The sequence below is a fragment of the Lepus europaeus genome, chromosome 13, assembly GCF_033115175.1.
Source record: "Lepus europaeus isolate LE1 chromosome 13, mLepTim1.pri, whole genome shotgun sequence".
NCBI classification, from domain to species: Eukaryota; Metazoa; Chordata; class Mammalia; order Lagomorpha; family Leporidae; genus Lepus; species Lepus europaeus.
Genome location: NC_084839.1, coordinates 69730208 through 69756380, shown reverse-complemented (window position 1 = coordinate 69756380; position 26173 = coordinate 69730208). Strand labels below are relative to the sequence as shown.

Genomic DNA, 26173 nt, shown 5'->3' with positions numbered 1-26173 from the left:
GGTGCAGAATTTTGCAGTCATCCTACATTGTTGAGACCCCTGGAAGCTTTCCCCCGGGACAACAAAGACCTCTTACGCTACCTTCTTCACCTGTAGAAATCAGTTCTGGGCTTTCCTATGGAAAGAAAATTATCAGTCTTCAGAGGAGAAAAGAAGACTGGGATCCCTAGAGCAGAGCTGTGACATTTTATTCTTCCTAGACTTTACTGATGTCTCTGAAGGCATGATTTCACTCCCAGCATATCCAAAACCTCCCTAATAAATGATATTTAATCAGTTTCTACCATAAACAAGGGGACTTCACAATATGCATGGAAATTAGAAGATTGTTTATTTTGCACAAAAATTCTTTAAAATCCATGCATAGTTTTTTCATAGTATGTATTTTTTCAAGAACTTTTTGAAGACCTGCCATATTTTCACTGCCTTGAACATGGCAAAATTAGTTTATTCTACCATTTGCACCTTCAAAGGAGGGTCAGAGGCAGTGACTGTGTCTTGGTGTCCCAGCAGGAACCCTGATGCCCCTCCACCCAAGGCCACTGGAGCCACCTCAACCCTGCACCCCTGCACCCCTGCATTAGCACCAAGTCTATGAAGTTCTGTGGGACTGGGGCACTGGGGCGGGGATGGGGTCCTTTGGAGGAGTCCAGTATAAGAAGTGGGTTCCAAATAAAATACAGCACGATGCACACATGCATGTGCACATGAGTGCACACGTGCTCAGGGCCAGGAACATCAGAGACCAGGAGAAAGGTCTGATTGGAAGACCTGCTCCCCATGTGGGTTCTGGGTGCCTCACACATACTGACATGGTCTCTGGGTGTTCCCTTCACCCCACTGCCTCTCCCACAGGCAGGGCTGAGGTTGTCCTTTGAAAGCTAAGTCCCTGCTGAGCTGGAGGAGAAGAATCGGTTTAGAGTAGCTGTTCTCTGCTAGAAGGGTCAGGAGGAGCTGACAGCACACGTCACAGGACTGGCTACGTATGGTGGACTTGACATTGCTTTGGTGATATTTGGTGCATTTGAGGAGACAGTTTTTTTAACTGGTGACCCACGGAGAGTGTTGAGTTCTTTGGCATAGATGTACATTTGGTACATTTCTTTCATTGCCTACTCTTCCCATACCACGTGCCTTAATGGCTTGTGCCTGGCATGGTTATGGAACAGGGGAGAGAAGAATGCGAGAGCCTGGGGGCCACAGAACATCAAGCTGTGTCTCATAAAGTCAGGGCCTTCAGCCGGTGCCGTGGCTTAATAGGCTAATCCTCAGCCTTGCGGCGCCGGCACACCGGGTTCTAGTCCCAGTCGGGGCGCCGGATTCTATCCCGGTTGCCCCTCTTCCAGGCCAGCTCTCTGCTATGGCCCAGGAAGGCAGTGGAGGATGGCTCAGGTCCTTGGGCCCTGTACCCGCCTGGGAGACCAGGAGAAGCACCTGGCTCCTGGCTTCAGATCAGCGCGATGCGCCGGCCGCAGCGGCCATTGGAGGGTGAACCAACGGCAAAAAGGAAGACCTTTCTCTCTGTCTCTCTCTCTCACTATCCACTCCTCCTGTCAAAAAAGAAAAAAAAATAAAGTCAGGGCCTTTTTTATTACTATTAAAGATTCATTTATTTTATTTGAAAAGCAGGGTTACAGAGAGAAGGAGAGACAGAGAGAGAGAGAGAGATTTCCCTTCTGCTGGTTCACTCCTCAGATGGCCACAAAGGCAGGGTTGGGCCAGGCCAAAGCCAGGAGCGGCAGGACTTGAACTCTGCTCATATGAGATGCTGGCATCTCGGGTGGTGGCCTAACCTGTTTTGCCACAATGCCAGCCCCAGTCCAGGCCTTTTAAAGGGAAAGTTAATTCTTATGGACCCATGATAACATAGTTTATATTTGTACTGCTCCAAGGAGCCACATATCCCAGATTGAGAAACAATATCTTAAGTAACTAATGTTTTATTCCATGAAAATGTATTCTAGTTGTGATTTGCAACAAAGAAAAGTTTTCCCTTATATCTAAGTCTTTACAGTGTGATTATCAAAATGGAAATACAGCATTTAAAAGCTTAAATAGAATCCACTTTCCCCCAAGAATACATTCCAGACCCTGGTTCCTTGACCCTACAGAGCCTGCTGCTGCAGTCAACAGCTGCAGAGAACTTTCTGTAGCCTGTGGGAGCTGGCTTGGCTTCTGCCAGGCTCCATGGGGTCATCGAAGGCTCAATCCTCATTCACTTCTTCGAAGCAGAACAGGTGTCGTATGTGTGATGCAGATATAAGCCCTGCTCCTGCCACATCAGAGGATCAGTGCCAATGTCCCGTGGAAGGGAGAATAAGACCGTGCTGGAGTCACTTGTAGCATCTGGATAATTTCCTGAATCTCCCACTTTCCTTTGCTGGGGGGCACCAGGCCACATGTGCTTTTCCTCTCATGTGTCTTCCCTGTTCTGTTAATCCATCTGAATGGACGAGGCAGGAGTCCTAGCTGGCGCGGCCACATAGCCCAGGTGGAAGCTCTGACTTCAGAGGAGAGGGGCGTCCCACGGCATGTAGGGTCTGACTGGGGTGGGGTGGGGTGGCCAGATGTGGCTGGACCTGAGCATCAGATGGGCTGTGCAGATGAAGGATTGAGAGGAGATGCTTTAAGGTCCTGTCTCACAAAACCACCAAGACTATGCGCGAGTGAAGGGCTTTGCAGCTGCGAAAGCACTCTGCCAGTGATTGTCTATTATGGTTAAGGAAATGTATGCTATTAATACTCATAACTAGGAAGTTGAAGCAAATACCAGGTAACTTTTATTCCTTTTAGAGAGATCTGTGAGGGTACCTTTAATACACACTCTAGGGTGCCTGTCAATGCCTCAACAGGTCAGGGGCAGGAAGGAGGCCAGCCCAGGCCTCCTGGTCCTTCTCCTGCCTCCATGATGTACACATGGAGCCCTGTTTCAGAGTTGCCCTCTGGGTCATCTCAGAACCCCTTGGAGAAAACCTCTCATACCTGGGAAGATAGGCCCACATACAGATAAGCTGTGGTGTGAGGTGCAGACACGGTGGGCTCACAGGGAACTATGGGAGGAACAAAAGAACGTGCATGTAGGCCAAGGTGGTAAGTGGTGTTGGGTGGAGGCAACATAGGTTTCCTGGAGCAGGTAACACCTGGGTGAAGTCTTAATTAAAAATTATCTAGGGAAGACAACTGAGAGAATTAAATAAAGAAAATGTACCTTTCTCTTTTTTCTAGCTTTATTGAAATATAATTGATAAAAAATTATATAATATTCCTCCTTACCTGTGAAGGATAAATCCCAAGATCCCCAGTGGACACCTAAAACCACAGAGAGCACATAACCTTATCTATACTGTGTTTTTCCTGTCATTCATACCTATGATAAGGTTTAACTTATAACTAAGGCATGGTAAGAGATTAGCAATAACTAATAATGAAACAGAAAAATTATAACAACATACTGATATAAAACTCACGTGTGTGTGATCTCTCTCACAATCTCTCATGGTATCTTCCTCACTCTTCTTGCCATAATGTGATATGATATGGTGTTCAGGTAATCAATGGGAGTAAGGTGAACGATACAGGTATTGTTCAGGAGTTGCTTGAACACAAACACTATGATTCTGAGACAGTTCATCTGGTAAACCAGACAGCTATCTCTTTGACACACTGATTTCAATTTTTGTGGATATATACCCAGACGTGGGATTTTTGGATCATATGGCAGTTTTTGTTTTTAATTTTTTGAGGATTCTTCTCTCTGTTTTCCATAATGACTGGACCAATTTTCATTCTTCCCAGCAGTACAAACGGATTCCCTTTTCTCCTCACCAACACTTGTTACCTTGTGTTTTTTTTTTTTTTAAGAGATTTATTTATTTATTTATTTGAAAGACAGATATACAGAGAGAGTGAGAAAGAGAGACATCCTCCACCCACTGGTTCACTCCCCAAATGGCTGCAATGGCCAGTGCTGGTACAGGCTGAAGCCAGAAGCCAGAGCTTCTTCCAGGTATCCCACATGGGTGCAGGAGTCCAAGCATGTGGGCCATCTTCCTCTGCTTTCCCAAGTGCATTAGCAGGGAGCTGGATTGAAAGTGGAGTAGCTGGGACTGGAATGGGAGCCCATATGGGATGCCAACACTGTAGGTGGAGGCCTAACCTTCCACAACACAGCACTGACCCCACTTCTTGTGTTTTTGAGAATAGCCATCCTAACAGGTATAAGGCAATGTCTCATTATGGTTTGATTAGTGATATTGAGCACTTTTGCACGTACCTGTTAGTCGTTTATGTGTCTTCTCTGGAAAAATTTATGTTCAGGTCTCTTGTACACTTTTATATCAGATTTTTTGTTTTTATTGTTGTTGTTTGCTATTGAGTTGTATGAATTCCTCATACAATTCAGCTATTAATAATTTATCTTATATATTATTTGCAAGCATTGTCTCCCATTCTGAAGGTTGGCTTTCATTTTGTTGATCACTTCCTTTGCTGTACAGAAGCTTTTCATTTTGATATAGTCCCATTTGCTTATTTTTGCTTTTTTTAATCTGTGCATTTGGGCTCATACCCAAAAAACATTGCCAAGATAATGTGGAGGAGTTGTCCTTAGTTTTCTTTTTGGGATTTTTACAGTTTTATGTCTTCTATTTAAGTCTTAAAGATTTATTTATTTATTTGAAAGGCAGAGTGACAGAGAGAGGGAGGGAGAGAATATCGATCTTCTATCCACTGGTTCACTCCCCAAATGACTGTGACCCTGGGGCTAGTCCAGGCCAAAGCCGGGAGCTAGGAACTCCAGCCAGGTCTCTCACATGGGTGGCAGGGTCCCAAGAACTTGAGTCATTATCTGCTGCCTCCCAGGGTGCAGATAGCAGGAAGCTGGGTCTGATGCAGAGGAGCCAGGACTCCAACCAGGCACTCTGGTGTGGCATGAGAGCACCCCAAGTGGCTTCCTAAACACCACACCAAATACCCACCCCAATCACTGTCGCTTTGTAATAGTTTGAAATCTGGCAAAACACATCTCAATTAATTTTCATACCAACACCAAAAAGGAGATAGTATTATCCTGTCTTCAGATTAGGAAACCAGGTTCAACGAGATGTAGGATGTTGGTTGATAACCAGTGAAGCTGGACAATGAGGTCTGCTGGCTTTAAAGCCTGTACCCTTCCACCAAGCTCCTTTCCTTTGTAACAGAAGGGAGAAAACTGATTGGCTGCTGTGCTGGACATGGTTGAGAATTTTGTCCTTCCAAGGAGCCAAGCTCCTTATAGTGACAGAGGTAGGTAGGAAGGGAACAATATGCCATATCACTGGTTCACGTGTTCTTATCTTTCCTTTCCATGCCTCCTCCAATGTTAACATGATTTAGGGACCCAGTACAGATCACATATGATGAACAGAATCAGTAAGCACTGCAGGGACTCAATGAGAGCTATGTTTTCTACCCAGGAGGAAAATGTATTTTCTGGTCCTGAGAACCTCTTAAGAGGCCAGTAGGAGTAAGAGGATTAGGAGCAGCTGTAGAAAGATGGTTGCACTTCTGCTTTTCAAAGGTATTCACAAGAACTAGAGTCACTGACCAATAAGATCAAGCAAGCCCGACCTGTGTGGGCAGACCCTGGAGTCTCAGTGTTCTCATCAGCAGAGGGAAAGGTTATTGTAGGGTAACCACCACCTCAGTCTGCCCAGGACTGGGGGCTTACCCGGTACAAAGGAAGAAGAAACTTTAGTGCTAAAAACAGGTCAGTCCTAGGCAAATTGGATGGTTAGTCACACTAAGTTCTTACAAATTCCTAAATGAGATATTAATTCATATAGTTTATGGCAGGCACTTAGCATGCCGTTGGTTCACTTTGTACACATTAGCTCAATCTAAGAGCATAGAACTCAAATCTTCCTCTGCAAGTGGACATTTGTTTGGTTTTGTTGCTCCCATTGGTGCTGAGAAGCTTATGAAATCCTCCTGATGGGAGCGCTATGGAAAAAAAAAAAGTTAAAGCCTTCTTCAACATGCTAGGTATTGAACATCTCTGGGGTCACTAAAAGAGCAAAACTACCTCCAGATAAAGCAGGTAAAGAAAAAAAAATAAAAGGCTCTTTTGTCTACAGAAGCTGGAACCTCACATGGTTCCAGGGTCTCAGAACCAAAGATATGTTTCATCTTTCCATTGTTCTCTGTTTCTGATGAGGAGGGAGCAGGTTGGGATACAAGACAGAGGGTAGGCCAGGCTAAAGCTAGGAGCCAGGAACTCCATCTGGGTCTCCCTCATGGGTGGCGGGAACCCAAGTACGTGGGCCATCTTCCTCTGCTTTCCCGGGTGCATTAGCAGGGAGCTGGGTCACAAGCAGATCAGAAGCAGAACTGCTCCAAAATGGAATGATGGCATCTCAAGTGCTGGCTCTGTGGGTTAAGCTGTTGCTGGGGAAGACACCCACATCTTATGGTTCCAATCCTGGCTTCTCCACTTCTGATCCAGCTTCCTGCTAATGTGCCTGGGGAAGCAGTGAAAGTTGGCCCAAGTACCAATGTGGGAGACCCAGATGGAGTTCCTGGTTCCTGGCTTCCGCCTGGCCCAATCCCCAGCCATTGTGGACATTTGGGGAGTAAACCATCAGATGGAAGATCTCCTCCTCTCTCCCTCCCTTTCTCTCTCCCTTTCTCTGTCCCCCCTTTCTTTGTGTCATTCTGCCTTTCAAATAAAAATAAATACATTTTAAAAAGAAGAGGACAGAGTTCTCTAAAGAGTTCTGAGGCAAGCTGTTTCAAACATTGGACCTGAGACAAATGGGTTTCTTTTAGAGCTTGGAGCTTTAAAATGGGGAGGCTTCCTCACTTTTGTCTACTTAACACTTTGGATCTTGGAGGGAGGAGTTCTGGGGAGGAAGGGGAAGAGGAGGAAGGAGAGGAATGAAGAATGAGGATCATTCCAGACCGTTTAGCCCCACCCCTGGGGAGGGGGAACAGGAAAGCAAATCAAAGTCTCCCCAAATAAGGCTGTATTTACTCTTCCCTTTTCTTGTCCTTTGATACCTTAAAAGCTGGATCTCCTGGAATCACCAGCATCTCCAGCACTCCGTCCCCAGCCATGAATGCAGTTCACCTAAAAACACAGACAGAAGTGTGAACAGGAACCCTGGGACAGCAGGGGGAAACCCAGGGGAGGGCCTGTGGTGGCAAGTGAGCCCAGAGGAGTCCTGATAGACACAAGGGTTTGTAACCTGTTCCTGCAGAGTTATCTGGCACAGACTGTGGCCTCCTTGCCATATTTTGGGCGAGGTCTCTGCCTTTGCCTAAATGACTGGCCCTAAGTCCCGCCCATCCTGTCCCTGGTCTCACATCTTTTGTCCCCAGGAGTTCTGTCCTTCTTGGGTTTCCCCAGATGAGGTCACTTAAGGCATATATGTGAGCAGCAGACCTCGCTGAAGGTTTGGGACCGTGGAGGGGTTTTACACTGCAGAGAGAAGACGATTTTCAAAATGAAATATCAGATAGCCCTTACCAGAGGACTTTTTTTTTTTTAAGATTTTTATTTGTTTATTTGAGAGGTAGAGTTATAGACAGTGAGAGGGAGAGACAGAGAGAAAGGTCTTCCATCTGTTGGTTCACTCCCTAAATGGCTGCAACTGCCAGAGCTCCAGTCTGAAGCCAGGAGCCAGGAGCTTCTTCCAGGTCTCCCACATGGGTGCAGGGGCTCAAAGACTTGGGCCATCTTCTACTGCTTTCCCAGGCCATAGCAGAGAGCTGGATTGGAAAAAGAGCAGCTGGGACTAGAACCAGTGCCCATATGGGATGCCAGCACTGCAGGCGGAGGATTAACCTACTGTGCCACAGTGCCGGCCCCCAGAGGGCTTTCAACATCCTCTGGCCCCTGGACTCTCAGCCACCCTTCTCTGCAGTCGCAGGTGGCAGCTCCCACCCCGCCCTCATTGCCCTCCTGCGTCTCCTGACACTTCCTCGTTGGGTTTCTGAGCCCTGTCTCCTCAGCCGCTCTCCCCGTAACCTGCTCCGCTAACTTTATCTGTCCTGTGGTTTCCATCTGCCCCACTTTTGAACAGCTAAAGACGTGATGTATTGAGTAGGCCCAGTGACCAGCTTCTCTAAGTCCAGCCCGTTAGCAGCACAGAAGAACCTAAGGAGGCCTCGAAATCCCCCTTTCTCTCCTCTCCCTCCCCACTGGCCTTGGAAAAGAAGGACTCAGGATCAGGATGGATTCAGCTTCCTCCCCCAGTGACTGAGTCAGGCTGCCCTCTCGGCTTGGAAGGAGGAAGCAGCAGCTGTTTGAGTAATAAGTGCTGATTTCTTCGCTTTACTGCATTCCTATTCACTAAAACAAAGCAATGAGGACAACATGCAAATTAAAGCCTTGCTGATGCATTGACTCTTAAGCTGTGAGTAACCCCCACAGTACAACTGATTGCCTCTTACTCTTCTGGCTCTCCAGAAATGTCAGAGTCCCCACCGCAGAGGCTCCAACGAGATGGGTGTCGTCATTCTCTCTTCTCTGCAGGGTCTCCTACAAAGACGTGGGCCCCTTTGATTTCACACAGTGGATATTGCCCTTCCCAGGCTCAGTGGAGCAGAGTGGCCTGGGGACTCGGAGAGCAAAGGCTGAGGGTTGTCTTCTTTGACTTCCTCATGGAGCATCGACTGAGTCTCTCCCCCAGCTCCCAACACACCGACATCTTCTCCAGCTCTGGTGCCCTCAACCTGGCTCTGCCAGCCCCTCTGACCCAGGGGAATGTCCTCCCTTCCTCCAGGCCCAGGTTTCTTTCTAAGATTTATTTATTTATTTGAAAGGCAGAGTTAGAAAGAGAGGCAGAGAGCGAGATCTTCCATCTGCTGGTTCACTCCCCAGATGGCCAGAGGCTGGGGCTGGGCCAGGCCAAAATCAGGAGCCAAGAGCTTCTTCCAGGTCTCCCAAATGGGTGCAGGGGCCCAAGCACTTGGGCCTTCTCCCTCTGCATTCCCAGGCCATTAGCAGGGAGCTGGATGGGAAGTGGAGCAGCCGGGACTCAAACAGGCGCCCATATGGGATGGCGGCAGGCGTTGCAGGCAGTGGCTTCACCTGTTAGGCCACAACGCCGGCCCCAGCTTTCTCTCACTGACCTTCCTTTCTCTCTTTAGCCTGCTCTGCCTTAGCTTCATGCCCCGTCTCTTAACGATCACCAGTTCCTTCTCACTCTGTGCTCATTACAGGGACTCCACATTCTTTTATAACTTTGAGTTCTCAAAAAGATTCTCCATATTAAGAATTTCATATAAGGGGGATTCATGATTAAAAAGGTAATTTATCACAGTGTCAGAAACTTGGCTTAGGCAAGAAGGGAGGGAGAGCAGGAGGGGGAAGGAGGTGGAGGAGAAGAGGAGGGAGAGGAGGGGAGGGGGGACTTCTTGTTGGCTCTTTTCTTGCTGAGGCTAATCCCAGCTGATGTGCTCATGAGGGTTAATCAGGCAAATTCACTCACCCAGCAAATATTTATTGAGTGCTCCTGCTGTGTGAGCCCGAGTCAGGGGCCAGCAGCTTCTGAACAAGACAGAGCCTGACCTTGCAAAGCTGACTGTCTGGCGGCTCCTTGTGAAGCTTGAGAGAGAGGGACTCTCTGAACAGACTCACCCAGAGCAAAGGGACACAGGATTGTGTCCTGACGCTGGCTTCCTGGTAATCTCAATGCCTCTGGGTCTTTACTAGTAGTTGAAGTCTGTGCTGTTTGCCCAGTTGCAGTCCACTAGAGCAGTCTGTGCTTCGCTTGTCGGGTGAATGCTCAGTGGCCCCCAGTGAAAGCAGGCGTCTGTGTGTTTTTCTAGTGCACTGCCTGAAACTCATGTCTGCTAACCTTGTGTTTCTCCCAGTGACCGCTGGTTGAATGGGTTCCTACAGTTGGGCCACACTGTGTGACTTGCTATTAGCTACAGTAGAAAGGCTGTGGCCTGTGGTGATTCTCATTACAAGGATTAACTTGTGACACGCTGCATGCTGGTGGGACCCGCATTAGAGACCCTGATCCAATAGCCCAGCGTGTGGTAAGCTAAATCTTCTGTGTGCAGAAGGGAGGGGCAGGGAGAGGGAGGGGGTCTGAGGGAGGAGGCGCTGAGGGAAGCCTGGGAGTTTAGAAGCTGAAGAGGACCAAGCCTTGGAATGTTTAGGGGGACAGACTGATCTACCTGCTGGCAGGTGAGATTGGAATAGCAATCTTGTTTACTGAGGGACTGGTATATGTGGAGTGCTGTGCCACCCATATCGCATCTATTGTCTCATTTAATCCCCACTGCAATATAGGGAGCTACATGTGATTATTCCCACTTGATGAGTAGGGAAAGTAAGGCTCAGAGACCTAAAGCCTTGCCAAGATCCTGCTGCTAGTAATTAAGTAGAGACAAGAGACGAACCTGCATCTGGGCTCTTAAAGCATATCAACAGAACCCTATAGCGTCCTTGGCAATCCGTCTGTGGGTGTTGAGCTCGCCGGTAGCCCCCAGCTTAGTGTAGCCTTCAGTATCCCTGCTCAGCAGCACCCAGGAGGGCTGGGCCAACCTCAGCCACAGTGCAGGGCCAGCTGGACAGCCCAAGGTTCTCCAACAGGGTCGCCCTGCCCCTGACTCCCCACCAAGGTAGAAACTCCTGGGATGCCCACTACAGGGGTCCATATGATGGTGGCTTTGCTTAGAGCCCAGCCCTCTGCTTCCGTTTTCTCAGCTGTAAAATGAGTTGGCTTGGCCCTCAAGCCTGTAGATATGAAATTGTGATCAGTGGAGTCATCCAATGGGGCAGTGTAGGGTGGAGGATGTTGGGGGGCATTAGCCCTTCCTCAGGCTCCACTGACCTGCGCTGTGACCTGGGGATACCCTCTGTGGCGTAAACTGGTCTTGATTTTCTCATCTGTGGAACAGAGGGTTTGAACTCAACCATTGCTAAGCTCCCTTCCAGCTCAGAGACTTAGTGGATTCAGAGTTCGGAGCTCCCTGGAGTGGCCTCCGCTCAGTGACCTCTGATCAACCTTGGCACATGCTAAGTACTCAGCAAGCACTTGTTGGCCCAAACCCAGGAGATTAGAAGTTTCTCCAAAGAGCAGAATAAGTCCCTGTGGGGTTCACCACATGCCATGAAGTCACTAGCTCCCCCTAGCCACGATTTCTCAGAAAAGCACCCATTGGGTGATGACACTGGGGGCTTTCTCTTGGAGGTGCACAAACAGAAAGAGGATCGGGAGTCTGGGCTTAAAGTTTAAAGGGCTATATGGAACATTAGAACCAAGTATTGCTTGCTGTAAACCGTGAGGCCCCACAGCAAGCACCCACCTCCACCGCTGGGGCTGTGCGGCCCTGCCAGGCCACTGTCCAGCCAGCCAAGGCTCTTAAGGAGGCCCCAGGGAGTCTCAAGGCAAATCCTACCTCTGCCTTTATAAAGGGGACCCAGGAGAGGCGTCTGGGCTCTCCTTGAGCCCCCAGCAGGCAGGCAGGAGGGCAGGGCTCCTGGGGGAGGGTAAAGGGGCAGTTCTGCCAGTCCTCTCACAGGTCCTCAGCTGCCACCACCCCTGCTGTTTGGAGACCCAGCTTCCTGCCTGAGCAGCCACGGAGCGCTCTCTCCAGTACACCTGAGATCTCCATCGTTCTCGTTCTCTCTCTCTCTCTCTCTCTCTCTCTCTCTCTCTCTCTGTGTGTGTGTCTTTATTTCACTCTTAGTATAGTTTTTTCCTCTTTCAGATACACAGTTTCACACAATCTCTCTCCCATTTATCACATCTTTACTGTCTGCACATAGACCTCTCTTTCTACCTCCCAAGTCTTTCACACATTCCTTTTTTTCTCTCTCTCTCCCTCTCCCTCCCTCCCCCTCCCTCCCTCTCTCCCCCCTCCCCCCACCCCTCCTCTCTCCTGGTGCTTAACTGGAAACAAGAGTGAGTTTGTTGTGGGAGGAAGAGGACTCTGAAGGCAGCCACCAGGGTGGCAGAAGCAGAAACAGGCTGGGGCCAGAGGCAGTGCTGAAAGCCAGAGACCCCAGCGCTCAGCCGTTCCAGGGAGCAGGTAATGCCCTCGACAGAGCCTGCCAGGCACCGCAGGCAGCAGGCACGGAGGCCCACAGAGTCAGTGCGTGCCTGCCTCTTCTCTGAACCGCGTGTGGTCTGGTGTGGCTGGAGTTGGGCACTGGGTAAGGGACACTGAGGACCAAGCAAGGCAGGTTGAGCCCGACCACAAGGGATGTTGTGAGACCTGGCCTCTGACCCCAGGGTTTAGAAATAGACAGCATTGAAAGATTTTCCCCTGGAGAGCAGTGTGACTAAATCTACATTCTAAGGAGTAATTCTTGAAATCTGATCCCAGGGAAAACTGGTGTGGCCCTCCAGAATCAAGCAGTCATATTTTTCTCCCAATATGAAGGAGAAGAAGGTTATGTTCCCACTTATTGAGTTTTCTTCTATGAAATTTTCTTAAACCTTTGGTGTCTGCTAGCAAGTGTCAGCATTCAAGAAGCCAAAGGAAAGAATATAGATGAAAAGGAATAGAAAAGTGCAGGAATAGGAGGGTACTTCCAGAAGGTCATGGAAAATGAATTAAAATATAAACTTATTTTGATGTGAAATTATTTTGAAATTCTTGCAGTCTTTCTTGTAACACGTATTCTCCATGAATTCTTTGAAGACTCTTGGTAAAATTCATTGATCTACATAGAGATAAGTTAAGAATGTTTTCTGTTAATAAAATTATTTAAAACTGATGTGCACAATATTTTATCTTACTGCCCAGTGCACCATGACTCCCAGGAGTCCGCCACCTGAATGTGTTTGAAATGGTTTAAAAGAGCTCTGTTGCTGTGCATGGGGTGGGGAAGGAGGGAGTATTTGGAGGCAGTGGGGCTGTAGCAGCTAGTGCAGCGACAGGAGCAGGAGGAGAGCCTGAACCAGTATTGTGGCAATGGGCTAGGGAAAAGAAAGGGGTAAAAATGCATCAGATTGAAAATGGAAGAAGTTAGTGTCCAATTGGATGTGGATAGTGAGAGAGAAGTCTTCAGGAGCAAATCCAGTGTTTCTTGTCTGGATGGCTGGGTAATTAAGGGGATGTTTAAGCAAAATAGAGGACAGCAGCATTGGGATGTTAGAAGACGGGACGCAGAGCTGCGTTGACTGTTGAGGCCGGCTCCTGGAACTCCCAGGTGGCAGTTGGAATGCTTAACACAGGGCCTGGAGACACGGGTGAGCTGGTTTATAAACGACAGCATAAAGAACACAAGCCGTCCTGGGAAGAGAGATCAAGGAAGAATGCTAGGGATGACTGAAATTTAAGTGTTAGCTAGGCAAGAGGAGCTGGGGAAAGCTATTGAGAAAGAATCTTCAAAGACTGAGGAAAAATAGCAAGTACCAGGTTGTGCAAGGCAAGAGTAACATTTCAATTCAGAGGGAGCCGCCAGCACCACTGACATCCCAGAAGGCTAAGTTAGACCTAGCTTCACAGTGCCATTAGTTTGATTCATTTCTTTAATATAGTGGCTTCACAATAGGATAGCAGGAGGGATCTGAGGACAGGAGTTGCAAACCTGGGTGTGTACTGTAAATGAATTAGCGGAGTACAAGTAGAGAGTGGTGGAGGCAGTGGCAAATGAGAAACTACCCACCAGCAAGACAGCCATAACCCTGTCCCAGTTGATGGTTTAGAAGCATAAACACAGGCACAGTCATCAGAGCCTCCAAATTTTCCAGGAAAGTCAGAGATGTGGATTTTCACATGACACCTCACAAGTATTAGCACTTATTTCAGGAAACTTTTGCACTCTATGAAGGCTGAACCTAACTCCTCTCTGAGCCGCCAGTCTGAAATCTGTGCCTTAGTTGGCAGCAGGTTGGAAAGTGCCTGGGCAGGGAGGGGGTAGAGACAGTGAGTGTGGGCCACTTCTCTAGGAAGTCAAGGGTAAATGAAGGCAGTAGAGCTTGGAAGAGAGGAAGGGTCAGGGGAGGAGGTTTGGGGGTCAGAGGAACTGTTTAGAGGAGAGAAAGAGGGTGGAGAGGGCAAAGCTGAGGATTTGGGTGAGGAAAGGCTGGCTGATGAGATAAAGGTCTGGAGGAGGCACAAGGGGAGGATGGAAGCAGGGACTGGGCTGCAGGAAGGACTCCTTTGTTCTGAGATGGATGGGTTGGGGATGAAGGCACAGAAGGATCAGAAGCGAGGAATTCGGTGGATTTCATGCCTGGGGGCCTTTGTTTTGTTTTGAGGAAGTGGAGTGGGAGATGGATCAAGAAGCTTGAAGAGAGGATCAACGGCTAGGAATGGCATCAAGGGACCCCGGGCAGGGGACTGAGAGGATGAGGGGAAGTTGCTACCATTGAGACCTGCTGTGGTTGGGTGATTTTCCACTGTGAGACTCATGAGCCTGGGTGCTGGGGTTGGTGGTGAGGGCAGTTAAGCACCCGTTAACATTCCAAACCCTGTGTCAAGTGTTTTATTCTCCTTACCTGCTTTCTTCCGCCCAATAATTCTGTTCACCCAGACTGAGTTCACTCATGAATAAGTGGCAGCTCTGAGAGTCACACCACGTCTGGCTGGATTGGAAGCCCGTTGTGCACCCTGATTCCACCATACCAGCTCATAACAGCACTGCCTTCCCTGGTACCTCTCGGACCACCTGCAGAGACGAAGCCTAGACTGAGGATTCTGGTTTAGTTGTTGACTTTCTGGTTTTATTGGAAGGTCAATGGGAAGAAACTGGAGGGGGTGGTAAAAGAGGAGTTGTGATTGTAGATCATTGGAGATCCAGGGAGCAATGGGTGTGGACAGAAGGAATGATAAACTGAGGAAATACAGGGGCTAGGAGGCAGTTGATGACGGGTTGAACCAGGCAGGGCAATGGCATTAGTGAAAACTCTAATATGGGGTTGGAGGTGAGGGAAAGAGAGGTGAAGTGATGATGACTCCCGGGTGTCCAGCCTGTGCCATGGGGCAGACAGGGATGTCTTTAGCTAAGGCACTGGTCACCTCTGGTCCTTGCTCACTGCTGACCAGCACATTCCCACCTCAGGCTGAGTGGAACGCTGAGTCCTCTTCTCCCAGATGTGCGCAAGTGGCGGCTGTCATCACTCATCTCAGTTCAGATGTCCCCTCTGAGCGGCCTTTGGTGATCATACCATCTCCTGTGGCTCCTGTGTTTGCTTTGCTTGGTTCAGAACACTTCTCCTTGCCTGAAATGGTCATGTGTAGATGTGTTTACTTGTTGATGTCTGGCTCTGAGTATGCTCAGGAGAGCAAGGACACAAATAAAGCTCCATCACAGCTTTATTTTCCAACACCAAAAACCATGCCCATCGCATAGTAGTTGTTCATTAAATGTTGAGTGAGAAAAGAGTAATGAATGTTTGAACATTGGAGAAATGTGTTTGGGAAAGTGTGCAATGTCCAGTATTGGAATGCTGAGTTTGGAGGTGCCTGCAAGATATTCAGGAGGTGATGTCCAGTGGATAACTGGAAAGCAGCCTGGAAGCCCATGAATAAGAGGGACACACATGCATACTGTCCATTTGCTTGGCCAGCTTCCTCTTTGAGTTGACTGGTTTGGGGCCCAGTGGGGAGAAAAAAGATTACTGTAGGTTTATTGTGCTGAACTCAGGTCGGAGTGTTTCTCCTCTCACTTGTCTGTTCCTGATTCATTCATTTCCTCTCTCTCTCTCTCTCTCTCATTTAAGATCTATTTATTTATTTGAAAAACAGAGTTATAGAAAGAGGGAGACACACAGAGAGAGCTTCCATCTGCTGGGCCAGACCAAAGCCAGGAGTCTGGAACTCCATCCAAGTCTCCCACCTGGGTAGTAGGAGCCCAAGCCTTCAGGCCATCCTCTGCTTTTCCGGGCCCATTAGCAGGGAGCTGGATCAGAAGTGGAGCAACCAGGACTTGAACCTGCACTCAGATGAGATTCCTGCATCACAAGCAGTGGTTTAAACCTGCTGTGCCACAACTCCAGCCCCCTGTTCCTTGATCTTGCTGCTGTCCTGGCTTTGGCCGTTTTCCACCCATTTTCACTGATAGTTGTTAAGACCTGAGTCTGAATTCAGACCAAATCCTCTCATCTCTTTCATCATTTTTTTTAAGATTTCATTTATTTATTTGAAAGGTAGAGTTATAGACAGTGAGAGGGAGAGACAGAGAGAAAGGTCTTCCATCTGCTGGTTCACTCCCCAAATGGCCGCTACGGCTGGCGCTGCGCCGATCTGAAGCCAGGAGCCAGGTGCTTCCTCTTGGTCTCCCACACGGGTGCAGGGGCCCAAGCACTTGGGCCATCTTCTACTGCTTTCCCAGGCACAGCAGAGAGCTGGATAGGAAGAAGAGCAGCCGGGGCTAGAACCGGTGTCCATACAGGATGCCAGCGCCTCAGGCAGAAGATTAACCTACTGCGCCACAGCGCTGGCCCCTTATCTCTTTAATCTTAAAGGAGATCTTGCCCACATCCAACCCATAGTGATGTGTGTCTAACTTCACCCAGATGCCTGATGTAGTTTCACTGGACCAGGAAATATTTTCCCTTGCACTTGACTCCTGCTCCATTACTGTTGGCCTGGTGGCCCTCCCGCCTTCCACAGTGCACTCAACAGACTGTGCTGCCCTTGTTTTGCAGGGTCTCCAGCTGCTGAGCAGCTCCAGGACATCCTGGGGGAGGAAGATGAGGCTCCCAACCCCACCCTCTTCACAGAGATGGACACTCTCCAGCATGACGGAGACCAGATGGAGTGGAAGGAGTCAGCCAGGTGAGGCGGAACCCCAGGAGGGAGGTGCAGTCTCTCTGGGGTGAGGACTGAGCTGGCCCTCCTGCTGGGAAGGGAACCTCATGCCTTGAGTTCTGCCAGGGAGCTTCCTGGTTCAGAGACCCTCCCACTTGCCATCCTTGGCATCCAGTACTATATTGAACACTTAGGGACAGACAGAAGCATATGACTTTGTCTTTATCCTCAAAGAAATTAAAATCCAAGTGGGAAGGCAGAACAGTCTACCTTGAGACCCTCAGAGAATAATATAAGGATATATTCTTCAGTGTCTCGAGGTTCTAACCATAAGTACCAGCAGCCTGGGAGTAGACAGGGAGGGCTTCCTGCAGGAGGAAGAATGTGTGCCAGGCACACTGGGTCTGAGAAAGTGATGGAGAGGTCTAAGGCCACTGAATACAAGGATTTGGCGAGTTTAGGGCTGGGCAGGCAGAGTGGAGCTGCAGACTCAGTCATCGAGGAAAGGGGTAGGGGAGGGCAGAAAGCTCCCTAAGTAGGGATGGTAAAGGATCAGGAGGGCTGGGAGGCTGGAGCGGAACCTGGAGTCAGGGCAAGGAGTGGTTGGTGCTGCCCACACCCCCAGGGCCTGTGACAAAGTGGCCTCTGCACTGAACTGGGTTGGGCAGAATTGCCAGATCCTTCTAAGTGCCCAAGGAGGAGGACAGGAGGTGGAATGGGTCCTGGAAGGACCCCGAGTCTGGAAGACAGCACCCTTTTTTGTATTGTGCCCCACCCTACCCCCTACATAAAAAATAATTTTGATTTAAAGTAACTTATTAAATTAAGACTTAATATCTTTCTAATCAGAGAAATTAAATGCTGAGGAATAAGATTTGTCAGATAGGGTCGAGCTTTGGAGTGCCTCAAGCCATTGTGGTGGCTAAAATGTTTCACTCCCCTAAGGATCCGTTTTGGCCCCCTTCGGGGCAGCTAGTGCCTTGGTTGAGAATGCATGGACTAACTCCTGGCTGCACCCAGCACCGGTGATGTCCAGGGCCACTCTGACACCAGAGCCTGGTAGCTGACCCCCGTGTGGCCTGGACTCTTCCCTCACCCACCTCCCTCAGGGTTCCACCCATCTGCTGTGCGGAGCCAGACGAGCTTGCACTTGACTCCTTGCACCTCTCCAGGATTCTGAATCCATTCCTCTGCAGGGCTCTCTGGAGAAAGGCCACTGGGCAGACCAGCAAATCCCTGTAGGCCGCAGCTGGGCCCTGTGCCTGTGTGGAAGCTGAGGAGCCTCTTCCCATCAGCCTGCTGGTTGACCCTTACCATGTTAACTAATTCACAGTTTCATCTTGTTCAAATTGCACAGTGTCCCAGAGAAGGCAGGGACTATTGTGCCCATTTTACAGATAGGATACTGAGGTATAGATACCTATGGCCAAAGCATGCAGGCAACTGAGTTCTGGGTTCCAGCCCAGGCCTGTCTGCTTCCCCTGCCTGAGGCTTATGTACTTTGTCATGCTTTCCCCCACTTTTCTCAGCCACTTCCCTTCTCCTCCAACTTCCAGGGACTCTGCTTTTACTTCTGCGGGGGGACATAGCTCTGGAGGTGATTAAGTTGGTTTTAGAGAGCAATAAGGACAGCTGTAGAGCCCAGGACATGTGTCTAGAGGTGACAAGATGGAACAGGATATTTCTTTTTTTTTTTTTTTTAAATTTTATTTATTTATTTGAAAGTCAGAGTTACACAGAGAGAGGTCTTCCATCTGCTGGTTCACTCCCCAAATGGCCACAACGGCCAGAGCTGTGCTGATCCAAAGCCAGGAGCCAGGAGCTTCTTCCTGGTCTCCCACGTGGGTCCAGGGGTCCAAGGACTTGGGCCATCTTCTACTGCTTTCCCAGGCCACAGCAGAGAGCTGGGTTGGAAGTGGAGCAGCCAGGTCTTGAACCGGCACCCATATGGGATGCTGGTGCTTCAGGCCAGGGTGTTAACCCGCTGTGCCACAGCGCCAGCCCCAATGGAACAGGACATTTCAAATGACCAGGGCCAGCCTGGGCTCCCATGGCTTAATGTCCCTTAGAGGCTGGGGTCTGAAGCCACTACCTGCCCTGGGGGTGAATAGAGAAGAGGACCACTGGAAAGGGGCTTCTCAGAGGCTCAAAAGGAAAAGCGTGTCTTCTCCCGACCCTGGGCAGGATCTGCACCAGAACCTCTGGAAATAATCGCTAAGGCCAGACCCAAGATGAGAGCCTATCATGCACAAATGGAACCCTTGTGGAGCGAGGCCCCGGAACCCTCAGTCACCAGAGACAAAACACACCTGTTTCTGTTCTCTGGCTGTGTATCCACAGGGCCCTGTGCACTAGACACAGAGACGACACTGATGACGTGTGGATGAGAGGGTTTCCGGAGAGAGGCACCTCCTTAAATATGAAGGGGGTCAGGGCCATTGCTATGCATGAGGTAATAGGTTTCTCTACAAGGCAGGCTTTCTGAGATCAGCATGTGGAGTCCTGGGAGGGCCTTGGGGTAGTCTGCTCAAACTAATCCTGAAAGTTACAATGGCTGAACCCAATTCCAGGCAGCCCAGAGAAGAACAGCTGTAGGCCAACCTGGGGGCAGGAAACAGGAGAGGAGAGGAGATTGAGGGTCTTTTGCCTTACATTCCTGCACTCCTGTAGCCTCTTGCAGCCAGCCCCATCTGGTTTCCAGCCAGCTGCTCACAGTGTGACCAGCAGGCTTGCTGTGAAGTTGGAAGAAGGGATTGGCCAGGTCCAACATGGCCGAGACAGTTTTGTTGGGCCCTCCTGCAGCAAACACTGGGTCCACTCGTTTGGGGGTGTCACTCCCATACAAGAAAGGGAAGCCTTTCCCTTGGCCTGGACTGTGGCAGCCACTCAGGGCAGCCATAGGTCTCAGAAGTTTCCAAAACCTAAAAATTAGCAAACCCTGGTGGGTTCTGAGTTTCCTTGAAGTAACAGGAGAGGATGACAGGGAATGGGGGACAACCCCCTCGCAGACACTCAGCCAGGGGAAGGCTGTGGGTCCAGCAAGACCCATATCAAGGAGAAAGGGGCAGAGGACCCTTTAATAAAAGTATTTAATTTGCCGCAGGGAGTGTTTGCTTTATTGAGTTAGGAGATTAACAGAGTGAAAATCTCAAATCCGCAAGGAATTTTCCCCGGCGGTGCTTTGTCGGGGGTTATTAGTTTGGGGGATGTTTCAGGCCCTTGGAGGAGTCACTCCTGGGCGGATTTAAATGGCTTTTTGAGCTCTGCTGAGCCTTGCCCCGTGCACATAATGGGGACTGTGTGTGTGGCATCGTTTCTAATGTGATCAATGCTGGGAGGGCAGGCTGTTAGCAAGATAGATTTTTATTAACTCTGTCTCTGTAGAGCTCCCACGAGGGAAATGCAGCTGACTGTGTCCTGTTAATGACTTTGCCGAAAGGGAGGGCTGGGTCAGGAGCAGTGGAGGAGACCCCTCGCTGGGAGCAATCCATCCAGAAAAGTCTGTGCTCTCTCAAGCCCACTACCCCCTGACTACAAAGGGAGGGGTGGGAAAGACAATGACACAGTTTGGAACCCATCCCAGTGTGGAGGGCCCTTTAGGGTCACTCAAAAATAACTAGAGCTTAGTGCCTTCCAAGAGCTCTGAAAGCAAATTCCAAATTCAAGCCACCTCTGGTCTCAGCTCAGAGCAGACCGAAAGAAAGCACACAGTGGCCAGAAGCTGCTTAGGAGATGTGCATGCTCTGAGAACATTCCTGCAGTGACCAGGACAGGACAGAAAGAGGGCATGAGAAGTGGGTCAGCTTATTTGGCTCAGACCAGATCAATGCGTTTTCTCCACAAGTAGGAAGCGATGCTTTCTCACTGCAGGAAGGAGAGAGGAGAAAGCATGAATTTTCTGGCTCAGCCCTAAATAGGCTCCCATTTAGATCCTGTGCACACCCTCTTGGCATGGGGCAGAATGAACCCCCAGCCTTCTGGTTTCACCACCCATCAGGAATCAAGCTTATGGGGCCAGAGCTGCTCATTCTCTATATAAAGCAGAGTAGGCAACTGACAGCTCCCAGTGAAGAAGTCAACAAGCTTCATTCATTAATTCAACTCATATTTACCAAATGCTTCCTGTCTGTAAGCTGTGAGCCCTAGGTGGAAAAAGAATGGAGCACAGCGAATGCTGTCCCTGCTCACTTGTGCTCCCAGTCCAACAGGGCACAGAGGTGACGGAGGGGCTATGAGAGCACAGAGCAGAGGCACCTCCCCCAGGTAGGAGGTGTCCAGGAAGGCTTGCTGGGGGAAGGAGTGTTGAGGTTGAGACCTGAAGCATGGGTCAGAGGTAGCCAGGAGAAGGGAGAGAGGGAGGGAGAGAGGCAGAGGAGGGAGGCAGGAAGGGAGAGAGGGAGGGAGGAGACGCTTGGAACTGGCCAGACACAAAGAGGAATCACAGACGTTCCTGAGGCCAAGCTATGGAGTGAGAGTCAGGGAGTGGCAGGGCCCACCCTACAGGTCTTGGATATGATGTGGAGAGCTTCAGAGGACCACTGAATTGTTTGAGGTGGGAAAAGGACAGGATAATGTGTTTGAGAGAGATGGTCTGGTTTTAGTGTGTAGGGTGGTTAAAGGAGATAAGACTTGGCTGGTTTGGAGGCTGGTCCAGGGGAGATGAAAGCCAGGATTCAGATATTGGCTCTGGGGAGAGAAGGAAGGGTGGGTGGGTTTGAGGCATAATTTAGCAGGTGCTATTGACAGGGCTTGATGACAAATGGCATGTCCGGGAGAAGGATAGTTGAGGGAATACTCAGCTTTCCAGCCTGAGAAGTGGGTACCGCCTGGTAGCAGTTTGGGAAACAGAAAGGGTAGTAAGGTCTTGTTGTATGGGGCGTATTTTGTTGTGTCTTGAGGGCAGTTGATGAAGAGTTCCGTTTGGACAGGTTGTATTTGAGGAAAACCCAGGTGGGGATATGCAGTGGCCAGAGGGTTCTGGAGTTCAGTTGAGAAATAAATAACATCTGTGAGGCATCAGCATCTGGATGGAAGTGAAACTCACAGAGAAGGGTAAGTTTGCTGAGGTGAGAAGAGAGCCTTGGACGGAACTCCCCAGAAACTCCAGCCTTTAAGGAACAAGAGCGCTTCTTCTGGAAACAGGGGCAGAGGGACATTCAAGATGCAGGGAGTGGCCCATGAACGGGGGAAGCACTGCAGAGCTTCCAGGGATGGGGCTCTGCCAGGCGTCTCAGGAGGACTGGGCCGAAGCCAGGCGGCAGCGGGCTGAGGAAAGGGTCAAAGAAGGAAGAAGGTGGCTTTGGTCAGACTCTTCCGAACTCCTTTCCCAGGGGAACCTGGGTCAAGGGAGGTCCTCAGTTTCTGTTTCTGATTGTTAGAGATAGGAAGGAAGCAGAAGAGAGTGGGTTAAAGAACCAAGAAACTGAGAGAGGCTGCTAGATGAGCAGGGCCCTGGGGCACATGCAGGGGCTCCTAGCAGGGAGTTGAGCGAGTTCGGGGCTGCTCTCTGATGTGGGGAGAGATGGGAGTGGAAGTGCAGACTGGAGGAACTGTGGATTGCTGGTACACCTGAGCCAGGGAAGCAGCTCCAGGCCCCATGGCCATCCTGTTTTATGCAGCATAGTTGTGCATGGGTTCTGTAGTCAGATGAAAGTTTTTTTAAGGTTGTTTGACTTCCACCTGCTGTGACCTACTGATCTGAGTAATCACACTATTTGTCATTATCAAACTGCTTTTGCGTTTGGTATCTAACTTGGTCCTTCCCTTTCTTTCCACTAGTCAAGCACTGATACCTGAGGCTTATGTTTGGACAGCAGGAAAAAGGTTTTTGTTGTTGTTGTTGTTGTTTTTATAAAAAATAGGGATCAGAACCTGGATGAAGTCCAAGTAAAAGAGAACAAGGTTCCCCTGAGGCCTCAGAAGCCCTGGGTTCCAGCTGGCCTTCTCATCTAGTAGCCGTGTAAACACAGAATGCAGATGGGCTAGACACTTCCAGCCCCCAGAGACTTAGTAATTGCTGCGTGAGAGACCTGTGCATGTTGGGGAAGCAGCAGCCACACTCTCAGCCGGGCAATAACGCAAGTCTATTACATGGTTGACGCAGGAGCTAAGAGTGGGTTAGTTGGCAGTGAGTGTGGTAGGAAAGGTAGTGAAGTGAGGAGAGGTGGTGGGGAGCTCTTCTCAGATGGCTGGAAGTCGTGACTGGCTGGAAGCTCCTCAGAACTGCAGAAGGGTGGTCAGCACGAGGGACCATCCCCCAACCCTGCTGCAGTGGAAGGCCTTCTTGGAGCGTTCCATCAATTGCAGTTACCAGGAGGAGAGGAAGCCACCATCAGGCTGCCTCCATGCCAAGACCCTCACTTGATTTACCTCTGAAAAATTTCAGATGCAAAAAGTGGAGAGAATAGTACAATGAACCCTCATGCACCCATCACCTAGCTTCACCAGTAATGAATGTTTTATCATCCTCTACATTTTTTGCTTGTTTTCTGGGGTTTCCTTTTGTTGTTCACTTTTGCTGGAATATTTATTTATTAGAGAGACAGAGAGAAAGCTCCCAACTGCTGATTTACTCCACAAATGCCCGCAGTGGCTGGGAGTGGGCTAGGCCAAAGCTTGGAGCCAAGAACTCTATCTGAATCTACCAAGTAGGTGGCAGGGGCACAACTTGTTGAGTCATTGCCTGCTGTTTCCCAGGGTATGCGATAGCAGGAAGCTGTAATTTGGAGCAGAGCTAGGACCCAAACCCAGGCACTCCAATGTGGCATGTGGGTGTCCCAAGCTGTGCACCAAATACTCACCCCTAGAGTGCTTTGAAGACAATCCTAAGATGTTGTAAACATTTCAGCACTCACCTCTATGAAATTAGATTTCACAACTACAATGCCTTTTTATCTCCTAAAAAATTGAAAATAATTCCTTATGTATGTTTGGGAATTCAGTATAGATTCAGATTTCTCAGACTGTCTTAATAACATCTTTCTGTTGCTTCTTTGTACAACGCAGAATCAAAACACATCCTGTTAGGATCAGAGCTGTCAGACTCCCAAGATGCCACAAGAATAGTCTCCCCTTTGAGAATGCTTTGGCACCAGCACTTTGTGCTAAAGTCAAATGTCCCCATGTGCTTTGTCCAGCTCTACCTCCCACAGCCTGTTTTCAGGTGAGCTGTCAGGAACCATGTGTGAGGCTCAAAGGGGAGAGAAATGCCACTGTCATTGTCAAGATATTTTAAGTTGCAAGTAACAGAAGCCCATTCAAGCTACCTTATTTAAGAGGAATATCAGCAGAATACTGAGGTGACTTTGTGGTGCACAGGGGCAGTCAGATCGCCAGGGCTGACCCTGGGAAGTGGGCTTGTCCCTTTTCTCTGCTGCTCTCAAGGCATGTTCCTTACTTTTTTGCAGCTGGCTTCCTCTGCTTGTCCCTCACCATTGGCCAGACCTCAACAGAAAGACGTTTAAATCTCTCAAATCAAGAGACCATCCCACAGCAGATAGCTCTTTGTCATCCCAATTCTCTTTCTTTTTTAAAGATTTATTTGTTTATTTGAAAGGCAGGGAGGGAGGGAAAGAGAAGGAGAGACAGGAAGAGAGAGGGAGGGAGGGAGGGAGGTCTTCCATGTGCTGGTTCATTCCCCAAATGGCAGCAACGGCCAGAGCTTCACCAATCCAGATCCATGAGCTTCTTCCAGGTCTCCCACATGGGTACAGGGGCCCAAGGACTTGGGCCATCTTCTACTGCTTTCCCAGGCCATAGCAGAGAGCTGGATCAGAAGTGGGGCAGCAGGGACTCAAACCGGCACCCATATGGGATGCTGGCACTGCAGGTGGCAGCTTTATCTGCTACACTACCACACCAGCCCCAAGTATGACTTTGAATCACAGGGAGTTAGTGTGGGATTCATTCCAGAACTGTCTAAATCAAGGAGACTCACCTGTCTGGTCCAATTCCAGGCAGAGCTCATTTGCATAGATGGAAAATTCCAGACCTCTTATGCTGAGCCTATTAAGCATTTGAATAATTTAGCTAATGAACCTCCTTCTGATTCCCTTTTTTTAAACTTTTATTTAATGAATATAAATTTCCAATGTACAATGGCTTCCCCCCCATAACTTCCCTCCCACCCACAACCCTCCCCTCTCCCGCTCCCTTTCCCCTTCCATTCACATCAAGATTCATTTTCAATTCTCTTTATATACAGAAGATCAATTTAGTATATATTAAGTAAAGATTTCAACAGTTTGCACCCACATAGAAACACAAAGTGAAACATACTGTTTGTGTACTAGTTATAGCATTAAATCACAATGTATAGCACATTAAGGACAGAGATCCCACATGTGGAGCAAGTGCACAGTGACTCCTGTTGTTGACCCAACAAATTGACACTCTAGTTTATGGTGCCAGTAACCACCCTAGGCTCCCGTCATGAGTTGCCAAGGCTATGGAAGCCTTCCAAGTTCGCCGACTCTGATCATATTTAGACAAGGTCATAAAGGACAGGGTGAGGATAGTAACCAATGATCCTAAGAGTGGCATTAACCAGGTCTGAAAAATTATACAGCATTAAGTGGGGAAGAGGACCATCAGTACATGCAGGTTGGGAATAGAGCCATTGGAGGTAGAGTAGAGGTTATGATTACAAAGGAATGAGGCCCAAGTGCACTAGACAGGGTCTAGAACAAAGGACAGAGTCATTATTAGAGGAGCTAAGAAAGGTGCTATCTAAGCTACAATTAAGTTTTCTGATTGAGAGGCAAATAGAACCTGACAGAAGGGGCTTGATAATAATCTGTTGGGCTTTAGGCCTTGTAAGTTAAGAGGCCCAGACCTATCTATCTCTTCACATGGGGTACATCCTAAGGGAGGTGTGAACCTCCTAGGGGAAGGCACCCTGTTGATTTTCATTACTTAGCTAGCCTGGGAGGAGAGCTGGCCAGGTAAAGGCAGGTGGCATCTCTAACAAGAAATTTACAGTTCTGCCTTCAATGTTGCTGACCCTACTTGGCCGTCCCCTCAGCTGCGGTGGTCACTTTGGAAGCTGGGCTGAGTGAAGGGCTTTTCAGCTTAGAGCCAATAAGATCTGTGGCTCTGACCTGGGCATCCTTCGACTCCAGGGCAGGTCCATTTCCTGTGATCCAACTCTTGGCAGAGCTGCCAGGGCTCTTCACAAGCTGACTTCTGCTGAAGCCCAGGCTTACCACATTGAAAGCCACTGCAGTGGACTGGCCTGTTGGGTCTCCTTGAGGGCAGATCACTGTACAGATCAGCCATTAATAGGCCTGCCACCCATTGCTTCTGATGCCTAGCTTTCTTTTCCTCCTGGTTTGTGTTAAAGCAGACCAGAGGATGCAAGTAAGGGAGTGCCCAAGTCCCATCTTTAATCTTTGGTGGCCTAAACTGTAGTTGAATTGTAATTCTATAGTCATAGGCATGTTCTGTAGTAGTTTTTCTAAGGTAGACAATGCCC

General features: G+C 49.1%; 1 protein-coding gene across 1 annotated transcript in view; it reads left to right on the top strand.

Annotated features, from left to right (window-relative positions):
• The window catches only part of SLC4A5 (solute carrier family 4 member 5), a 115847-nt gene that overhangs the window by 28780 nt on the left and 60894 nt on the right, over positions 1 to 26173 (top strand). Inside the window, exon 4 of the mRNA XM_062209682.1 lies at positions 16599 to 16728. Coding sequence (XP_062065666.1) covers positions 16599 to 16728 — 130 coding nt within the window. The remainder of the gene's footprint in view (positions 1 to 16598; positions 16729 to 26173) is intronic.